General features: G+C 35.2%; 1 protein-coding gene across 3 annotated transcripts in view; it reads left to right on the plus strand.

Annotated features, from left to right (window-relative positions):
* kctd17 (potassium channel tetramerization domain containing 17) overlaps positions 1 to 7,284 on the plus strand; it is a 20,227-nt gene extending 12,943 nt beyond the window's left edge. For 2 of the 3 annotated variants that reach the window (XM_016270523.1, XM_016270524.1), the window contains exons 5-7: positions 4,308 to 4,433; positions 4,713 to 4,835; positions 6,960 to 7,284. In XM_016270523.1, the coding sequence (XP_016126009.1) occupies positions 4,308 to 4,433; positions 4,713 to 4,811 (225 nt within the window). In that variant the 3' untranslated portion in view covers positions 4,812 to 4,835; positions 6,960 to 7,284. The remainder of the gene's footprint in view (positions 1 to 4,307; positions 4,434 to 4,712; positions 4,836 to 6,959) is intronic. The other variant, XM_016270525.1, reaches the window with a different exon arrangement.
* Positions 7,285 to 10,919: the final 3,635 nt, after the last annotated feature.

Consider the following 10,919-nt stretch of genomic DNA (forward strand, 5'->3'; position numbering starts at 1 on the left):
AAGACTTACAGAAAACGTTTGACCTCTGTCATTGCCAACAAAGGGTATATAACAAAGTATTGAGATGAAATTTTGTTATTGACCAAATACTTATTTTCCACCATAATTTGCAAATAAATTCTTTAAAAATCCTACAATGTGATTTTCTGGATTTTTTTTTCTCATTTTGTCGCTCATAGTTGAGGTATACCTATGATGAAAATTACAGGCCTCTCTCATCTTTTTAAGTGGGAGAACTTGCACAATTGGTGGCTGACTAAATACTTTTTTTCCCCACTGTATGTGTGTGCACGCTGCTCAGCGCTCCACTCATTTAACGTTTAGAGCCCTGCACGAGCCTCAAATTTAGGCCCTAGCCTGGCCCTGGCCCGAGACGCTCAGGCCTGGCCCGTGTCTGACAGCTTATCAGAATTACCGGCCCGAGCCCATCTTTTCCCCCCCTACCGTTTCAGCTATTAATATAGTTCAGTTTTGTATGTAATGGCAAAGTTTTTATATTTAGTTTCGTTTTTTTTAAGTTAATTTAGAAAAACGTTTGGAGCATTTTTTGTTTGTTAAATATAAGTTTTAGTTTTTTAAAGTAAAGGCCAAGTGGCCAGCGGCAGACAGTGAGCCTATGTTTGATCCAATTTAGCCTTCTCAAATCATCACGACTTGCCTAAAATAAAATCTATAGATATAAACCAGTTCAAGCATATAACAATGTTTAAACGTTAAACCTAGATAAATGTGCGCTCAGCAAATGCGAATGCCCGAAACTCAGCGAATACATGCCTCACAGACATGATAAATATATCTATAGAAAGCTTTAAATTACTACTTAACGAAATAAAACAAACCAAAAACTCCTTTCATTATAATCAATCCGTAAAATGGAAATTTAGCTCTAAAGGCGCGTCTAATAAGGAGATGGCGAGTCAGGATCTTCGGCAACTTCACCCTTGCGACACCGACTTAGAAAACACTAGTTTATTAGTAAATAATTCAAATATCTCCTAACTATTTCCCCCCGACATTCATGGCAATTACTTTTGCCGATGCTTTGCGGCAAGCTTAAGCCTATTGCGTGCATTTGAACGCAGAACTGTTCAGCTGTGCTGACGGCATGCACCATGCTGCTGCTATTGGACACTAAACACTGTTGAGCCGCTCATGACAGTCGGGGTAGCATGGTCTCGTGTAGTTTTCACTAGCGCGGCAAACATTTTTTCATCACTAACTGATGGATGTCTAAAATATAAAAATAAGGAGAAGCCTAAAACAGACCCGAGGCCCGGCCCACATCTAACGTGAAAATTGGCCCGAAGCTCGGCCTGAGGGAGCGTAAAAAAGTCGGGGCCCATCAGGCCCGAGCTGAAATGCAGTGCTCTAACGTTCATGCTCATTGAAACAGCAAAGTCCACTCAAAAATCAAGCCGACAGGAAATGGAAACTTAGGAATCTAAGTAGTACAGTATTGTTTCTGTTTGCAATAGCCCTACTGTGTTGTAACATGGTGTGGTAAATGGACAACTCTGGTAACGCTGCCCTCTCATTCATTGATCTGCTAACCGCTATGTTATGCTCACGTGTTCTGATAATAATAGCTTTCTAGGACTAAACATTATTTGGATAATTGGTAAAAAAAATAAATAAATAATAATAATCCCTTAATAGACCTACCTGAAAAACTAAAAAGCAATTAATTTCATTTTTTTTGACTTATCGTTATTGTTTTATTTGTGCTATCATTAGTAATTTCTTTATTTGTTCTTATTTTATTACTGACTACTTGTCATTTTTTATTCAATTCAAATCTTGAAATCAAGCTATCTCGTGCTACTGCAACAAAATTACCAAACAAAAATACAGTGAGTGAGCAAACATTTGTGAGAATTTAAAACGCATCTGATTACAGCGACGTGGATGTTTGCACGAGCTCTGCAGTTCAGTACTCCAGTAAAGTCCAGTCACGTCATGTCATGTCTATTTATTTAGTACTTTATGCAATAGATAGCCTTAAATCAAGCAGTTTTACAGCATTAAACATGAAAAACCAGAGTCAATGTCGCTTTTAGTTAGAATTATAACTTGATTTTCTGTTATAACGCAGCTCTCCAGTGTGGAGCTAGCTAATGATAACATCTTTTTATTAGTGGGGAGAAAACGTTTAATTAAAGTGATAGTTTGGTTGGCAGAGATCAAAGCTTGATCTAGCTCAAGACTGTTTTGATTATCATAACCCTATAAGGTATTTTAAGAAAGTAAATAAAATAATTTATCAAAAAAATAAAACGTCATCACTTAACCTTTATTTTGTTTCTTATCCATGTGACTTACAAAAAGAGATTTTAGGTAGAATGATGTGTCATTTAGCTACTTTCTCATATAGCTAATTAAATGGTGAATAAGAGTTTCTCTGCCATCTCATTTTGTGTGCCAAAATATTTATTTGTATAAATTAATTGTATAATTGTAATAAAATTATAAAATAATATGACTTTCAAAAGCTGAAGTGATTACCTTAATTTATTTGTTAGAATATGTATAACTCAATATTTTAACTAATTGCAAAAGATGAATAATCAAAAAATGTCTACTGATTAATCAGCGAAATAATCGATGATTAGTCAATTAATCATTCTAATAATGGTTAGATTAATCGATTATCAAAATAATAGTTTGTTGCAGCCCTAAATAGGATTTGAAACCACACACGAATGTAGCTCGAAAAGGATTTGCAAAAATCAGATTTCATGTAGTTCGTTGCCGTTCAGACTATCTAAAAATTTGAACAAAAATCGGATTTGGGCTGACAGTCTGAACGAGGCTTTTGTCAATATGTAGTTTTGCATATCCCCACTGATATTGTGCACATAAGACAGGAGGAAAACTACATATTTTTAAGTAATAAGGGTGATTTATCATCCACCATATACCAATCAGATGTGTTTCTTAAAAGGACAGTTCACCCAAAAATGAAAATTGACTTTTTTTTACTCCGTGTCATACCATTCTAATCCTGTATGCATTTCTTTTTTCTGTGAAAGACAAAAGCATTTTTGTGGAACATTTGTAACCGAACAAAATAGGTGCCTATTTCCATTGCATGAATAAATACAAACTAACAGATATTTCTCAAAATATACTTTTGTGCTGCACAGAAGAAAGAAAGTCATACAGGTTTGGAACGACATGAGCAAATTTTGACCGAATGTTAATTTCTGGGCAAACTATCCATTTAAACTAGCCTCTTTCAATGCAGTGCTCATGGTGTGAGAACTGAAAAACAGCATGAGACATGATGCAACATCCAAAAACATCCATCTGCATATATACATAGACAAACATTTAAAAGGTTCAACATTTAAATAGGCTATATCAATGCTAAGGGATAATGTACATCCAGCCAGCATTGTTTTGCGATAACAACTGGCTGGATGTACATTATCCTGCTTATTAAATGGTTACTTGCTACGTAAGTAAATAATTAGACATGAAATATTGATTTGAGTTTAAATATTTAAACGCAAAGCTTCTGTGAAGAAAGTAGTTGCTAGCAAGTGACAAGTTCAAACTAGATGGAAATTTAAGGGATACAGTGCAGTCATACCACTTATTGCGCAACATTTCACCACATAAATAATTTAGGCGATAAAAGATATTGATTTAAGACTAAACTCATTTAAAATCTTATCAGTTTGATAGTTATCTTATAATCAATTAAAGTGTACATAATTGTCGCAAAATGGCAGCAGCTTCGTTTGTATGAAACGAGAGAGCGCGTCCGCAATACCAGGATGACATAATGAAATAATTGTACGCATAATATTGAATTGAGTTTCAGTATTTTATTAGCTAACCAAACGCAAAGCTTCCACCAAGAAAAAAAATGTTCCCAGCAAGCGAATATCGCTGACTGCAGTTACCTGGATGAGCCTGTGTTATTAGCTTTAACCGGTTGTTATCGTGGAATAACACGCCTCGGAATTTCGCGACTGACCACACTATCAGCACTTTCAACACACTAAACTCCTCTCTGAGAAGTTGTCTACTAATTATTTTGCTTTAAAGCACAGCCATAAAAAAACATTGGAGCTAAATCAAACTTCAAAGAAAACTAGGTGAACCTCATCAATAGACTAATCAGTTGGTGGAAGACTAACTAAGGTTGACCAAACTGACCTATCTCTAATGAAAGCAATGAAGATGTTTTTGGTACAGCTGACCAGGCATTGGATCCATCTTGACGTTTTCCTATATTTCCTTACCCCTTTCCTCTAATCTCAAGTAAGTGTCATAATGAAAGCCCTCTCTCTCTTTTCAAGATGGTGAACATTGGCTCATCTTACAGCTATGGAACAGAGGACCAGGCTGAATTTCTCTGTGTGGTGTCAAAAGAGCTGCATGCCTCGGGTGGAGGTTTGGGGACAGAGCAGAGCCACAAGACTAAGGTTGGAGCACCAACAGACAAATAAACTCATTTTATGCTCTCCGCGCCAGCTCACAAACACTGTAAAGCACTGTGACTCATTCTTCAAAAACATGCTTACAACCTACAAAATCTGCATCTCTTCATCTCATTCCACATCAATAGCCTTGATATCCATTCGCACACATACTCTTCACATATTCATAACTTTTTCATTTTTTTTTTTTACTATGCCATCATCTGTTGTGCTGCGATCCCTCCGGTTTCTGTTCACCCTGTTGTCCACTCATAACACAACTAGACCTCGGACACACAGGAGGAAGATGGAGCGAGGGAGGAAGAGGAGGAGGAGGAAGTGGGAGAGAGAAATGCCACCCCCAATGAGTGGATTAGAGATTAGCAGAAACTTGTGTCAAAGGAATTGGTGAGGAAATCCCATCATGTTGGTTGTATTAGTGGTAGATGTACAGAATTTTAGTAGTCGGAGGGTTTCGGGAAAATTGCATTTCAGTACACCAAATTAAACAATCACAAAGAAACAACAATAGAACTATATTAAACTGTAAAAAAAAAAAAAAGCCTTCTTATGCAAGTTTGTAGTTTTACTTGCCTTTTATGAGAACAGTGCACTGAAATGAAATACCCTTCACCTCCTAGCAACTCCCAAGCATGATTTTCCCTGGTAAGTAACTATTCCATTAAATTCAATTCATAAGTGTGCAGACAAACTATTGTGCACCTTGAATAAATATAGCTTTAAAATGGGATTTTTAGCACAGGTCATCAGACCAGAAATTATGACCGAATGACTCCTTCATTTTTAGCACAGTGTTTGTTCCATAAATTGCCATCGAGTCACTTTCATCTCCACCCATATCCACATCTTCAGCAAAAGTTATCTTTGTGTATCTACATAGAATATACAAGGAGCCATATTTCACACTCTATACTATTCATATCAGAAATTATTAGTAATGATATATTTCTGTAGACATACACTGCTGTTCAAAAGATTGGGATCTGTAATATTTTTTGTTTTGTTTTTGAAGTCTCTTATGCTCACCCAAGGCTGCGTTTATTTGATCATAAATACAGCAAAAACAGTCATTTTAAGTGAAATATTATTACAATTTAAAATAGCTGTTTTAAAGGGATCATGAAATTGAGAATCAAGATTTTTTACAAATATAAGAGATTACTCTTCAATGAAAATATAATGCAAGTATGTACACCGAAAATTAAGCAATCAAAAATAATTACCACGCTGAAACAGACTGTTGCAATTGCTGCGCTGTTTTAATTTCCTCTGACTCTGGATATGATTTGGGCTCAAATATATACGGTTCTTATCACAGCCCTTGCCATCTTGAGTTTCAAAACGCATAACATGCTGTAAAAGTGGGCATGGATATGGTGTGACGAAGTTAGCCAATCACAGCAGTTGGCTTTTACTTTTGTTTCTGCAAGGTGTTTTTCACAGAGAGTAGAGAAGCAGCCAGAGACTCATCGCGCCTTCAAAAAAAATCCAACTGAAGTGCATAGACCAAAAACGGTTACCCAAAGATGAAGAGCTTGAAAAGAGTCCGCACATTCAAACATTAAAGCATCACAAGCGAGATGAGAACATTATATGCATTTTACTGAATAAAACAAGGCAAACGTTTCGGTCACATGTTGACCATTTTCAATGCCAAGCTAACAGTGTTAGAACTAGAAGCCATCTTAATTTAAGGAATCACATGATAATTGAAGAGATCACATGATCAATCTGGACACCCACAGAGAGAAAAAAAAAAAAAAGCCCCAATGTCTGTATATGTAGAGCAATGGATAATTTACACAATTATCATGTGATTCCTAAATTAAGATGGCTTCTAGTTCTAACACTGTTCGCTTGGCATTAAAAATGGTCAACATGTGACCGAAACGTTTGCCTTGTTTTATTCAGTAAAATGCATATAATGCTCTCATCTCGCTTGTGATGCTTTAATGTTTGAATGTGCGGACTCTTTTCAAGCTTTTAACACAGAGAGTATAAATTAGGATTTTTACAAATATTAGACGTTTTTGGCGCAAAAAACTTTGTAAACTTTATGAACTAACCTAGAGAAGCATAATATAATAATCTGAAACTACATTTCATTAACCTTTAGTACATTTTAAAATGTAATTTATTCCTGTGTTGTGAAGCACAGTTTTCAGCAGCCATTACTCCAGTCTTCAGTGTCACATGATCCTTCATAAATCATTCTAATTTGCCAATTTGGTGCTCAAATATTTCTTATTTCAATAATATTGAAAATAGTTGTTTTGCTAAATATTTTTGTGGATACTGTGATACTTTTTTCAGGAGATTCAGAACAGCATTTATTTGAAATCTTTTGTAACACTGTAAATGTCTTTGTCACTTTTGGCCAAATTAATGCATCATTTCTGAATATAATATAATTCATTTATTTAAAAAAAAAGGAAAAGATTTTATTGACCACAAACACTTGAACGGTAGTGTATTTCTGTGTCTATAATGACTTTTCCAACTCTCTTGCAGCTCTTCCAGATCCATGGGTCCCGGATGTAGGATACAAAGAATTTTATTTTTCTAGATATTAATTTTATCATGTGCTCATGATGCTGTTTTTATAGCCATACTTTTTTAGATTTGTTGACTTGAACAACGGGTATTAGCGGGAGACAAGAACTTCACATCCAGCAGCAAAAAATGTCATTGTTTTAAATTGAAATGTTCCTGAAAACAAAAGTCACCTAAGGTATTAAAGAAAGACAGTTACTATCTTAGTACATGGCCTGTTACCAAAGAGTGCAACCTAGTTATGGGATACAACTTCAATAAATATAATGCATTTAAACAAAAAGTAAAGATCTTAGTCTGGTTTAGTCAGGAAATACATTGTCATCAATGATGGAAAGACTGTGGATATGAGACAGTAATCAGTTATTTAGTATTTAGAGTTTAGGTTTTGCACATTTACTATTGCAGAAGAAGGGCGGCTCTGCTACATGAACAGGTCACGTCCTGTTCCATTTAGCATCAGCTGTGGGTAAAGTGCCAGCAGTGTCACCCTGGCAGACCACCAGCAGTGCACTTTAGCCCCATTTACAGTCTGCGGCAGTTCATTTTGATAGTCGTTGGCGCCAGCTAGAAGGTCAGGGTGTCATTAGAGGTCACTGGGATATTGTGGTTCTGGTTGTGTTTGTATACTGTATATGGATATTTAATAGGTCCTGGGCTTAGTTTACTTAAAATGAAGTTCAGATAATGTGCTGGAATATGATACTGTCACTTGCTAATGTGTTTTGTGTGAAGGCTAGATTTCTTTCGAAGGAATAAAGCCTGGCAATCAAAATCGTTCAAATCAACATGCCTCAATTCAACAAATGATCAAGCACCTTTTGCTCCCTTTAGCCTACAGCTGTGCTAATTGGCATTCTTTTGGATTTTTTTATGTGGGCTGGTTTGCATGCCTAAGCTTGTTTATTATTAAATATGCTTAAAAATTTTGCACAAATTTGCAAAGATACAGTGCCCCCAAAACAAGTTTGGATACTTAAGCCATAGTTAAACATGGATGAATGTGATTGCATTATATAGCAAACCAATACCAAGAATCACACTTCTTAAGCAAAACATTTCTGCAAAGGAAGTTTATTAGGATTTTGTAGCTACTTTAATATGACACTTATGTTAACCATGGGAAACTGGTTTCATATATCATATATCAGGGCTCCAGACAAAAAAAAATCAATTAAGGAGCCTTTGACGTTGTACTGTAATAAAGCAATAAGCCCCAAGAACCCGTGGTTTACAGTGAATTTATAACCGCTAAGGGGTGTTGTTAGGCACGACATGGACCAGAGTGCCTAAAACCCCTTTAGCTGTTATAAATTCTCTGTAAACCACGGCCTCATGGGGCTTATTGCTTTTATAAAACGGTTATTCCATATACGTAACAAGGTTTCACAAAATAAAACAAAGTAAATAAAATTTCAAGGCCTTCAAGGAACTATTCATTTTATAAGCTATCTTATAAAATAGCCTACCTTTTGATGTTCATTCATGTATATTTCTTACTATAGTAGTAAAGAGAAATATATGATGGGTTCAGGTGCCTAAAGGGAGGTGCTAAAGCGATTGCTCATTTTGCATTAAAGAGCGCCAAATATTGTTCGAATTTCGTTATGAATTCGGCCGAATTTTAAAGCTGATATTTATTAAAATGCAACAGAGCACAAAGCTTGCGATTATTGGACGGCAAGTGCACTACAAATAATATGAAGTTCACGCATCAACAGAACACAGCATATAGACTAAAGATCTTGAGAAGCCATAGTATCGATTATAAACGATAATTGTTAATGACATTGCCAATATCCACATAGCTGACAGCTTTAATTGTTGTAGTTTAGCAGGTGTGCCATCAGCGCTGGTGTTCAGTAGAGATGAGAACCGTTTTTCCACTAAAATTCTGATGCGCATCATCTTAGTTTATTATGTCAACATAACAAAAGATGTGATCGCAAAATAATCAATAAAAAAGGCATTACATGCACATGTTTAAAGGGGTCATACGCGATTTCATGTTTTCCTTTGTCTTTGGAGTGTTACAAGCTGTTTGTGCATATATAAGATCCTTAAATTCGCAAAGATTAAAGTCTCGAACCCAAAGAGATATTGTTTCTAAAAGTTAAGACTCATCCACGCCGTCTTAAAATGCCTCATTCAAACACGCCCCCACAAATCTACATCACTGTGGGAAGATTTACATGACACTGCCCAAATGTTTACGCAAAGGCGGCATAACTTTTATTCTCGCTGTAGTATTGTTGCCATCGCCGCCATGAAAGCTGATATTCCAAATATGGTAAGGGGCGTAACGTTTCTTTCACACACTTAAAGTACTCGGCCAATCACAACGCACTGGATAGCTGGCCAATCAGCACTTTTCAGAACGATGAGCTTTGTAGAAATCGATGCGGGGCAGAGAGGAGCAACAATAATGTACGGTATGTGGAAAATAATGTTTTTTTTAACCTTGAACTGCGAAAACATTGCATTACACCAAATACACAAAATAATGTTCGTTTTAGCAACGTCATATGACCCCTTTAAATCATAGCATGTAAATTTATAGGTGACCTCAGCAAAAAATTCACTCACAAATTTATATTTTTTGGTCACAGTCTGGAGCCGTGTATATATATATATATATATATATATATATGCTAAAAATAGCCTTGAGACCATTCGATTAAAAATGAAATGCTTTGTTCTGAGAAAAAGTCATGCTTCATTTGTTTGCAGATGCCACTTGGTTTGATATTTCCTATTTAATGCAGTAAACTTCATTTTTAAATGTGACTTAAGTGTTTAGAAACTAAATTTGGATGGGTAAATAGATTTTTTGTCATCATGTTGTTACTATTATTATTATTATAACTGCATTTATACAGAGGAAAGAGGTGTTTGTAGCTCTGTGCATTACTGGGTCAATTAGTTCTTATTCTGTCCCCATTAGCTACCACTATGTTCCAGAACTGTGAGCATAATTGTTTCTAGACACAGAATAGTGAGGGGATGAGCTGTGATGTCAAACTCTAACTGTGTAGACTGATGTAGAATCAAAAAGTTTTGATACAACAGATATCTTACTAGTGTGTCAGTGCTGTACACTATAATAATATCTTTAAATTTGTACTGGTGTGTTGAACAAAAGTTATCACTGCATTGAATTTCATAAGTAAGTTTTAGTTTTAAAGCTTATCTTCTATGTGTTAATAGCATCCTTTTATATGGCCTTTTTTATAATCATACTGTGCCATTCATCTGTATTTTAGTCTAATAAATGTCAGATTATGTTGCTTGTCAGGGCACAGGTCATGTTATGGTTTATATTGAATTTTATTCTGTAGCCACAATGCTAATTTGATTTTTTATGCCTTTGTTACATGTATGTTATATTTTCCAGTCAAAAATGTTGTCAGTGTCATCAAAATTAAATACTTTTCTTTCCCTCCTCTTTCTTTAGTTTTGGACAAATGTTATATTTATGTGCATTGTTTATACCATAATTCCACTCTGATCTCTCACATTATATTTATTTATTAAATATGGGATGTGTACTGGCTTAATTGATTTATTTTTCTTGGTGTTAAAATTAATTGAGTTGTATTTATTTTTTTCTTTATACATGTACTTTAGATTCATACATATTGCATAATTCATAAGTTTTGATTAGCAGTGAAAGCACATCTGCCTGTTGCAACAAACCCTCAATTTAAGAAAATGTTTAGTAATAATTACTAATGGCTTTCTGAACTTAAAGGGTTTTGTTGCAACCCGGGAGACAGACTCTTAGTAGTGTATGTATGCCAAAGAAAATTAGATTAATGTTTGTCTCTTCAGCTGAGAGCACAGAAAACAATCATGAATTAGATGTCCAAGCATCATTGTTGTGTAAATAGTTATCAAAATGATTTAAATAAAGTTTAG

The sequence above is a fragment of the Sinocyclocheilus grahami genome, unplaced genomic scaffold, assembly GCF_001515645.1.
Source record: "Sinocyclocheilus grahami isolate Dianchi unplaced genomic scaffold, SAMN03320097.WGS_v1.1 scaffold57.1, whole genome shotgun sequence".
In the NCBI taxonomy this organism is placed as follows: domain Eukaryota; kingdom Metazoa; phylum Chordata; class Actinopteri; order Cypriniformes; family Cyprinidae; genus Sinocyclocheilus; species Sinocyclocheilus grahami.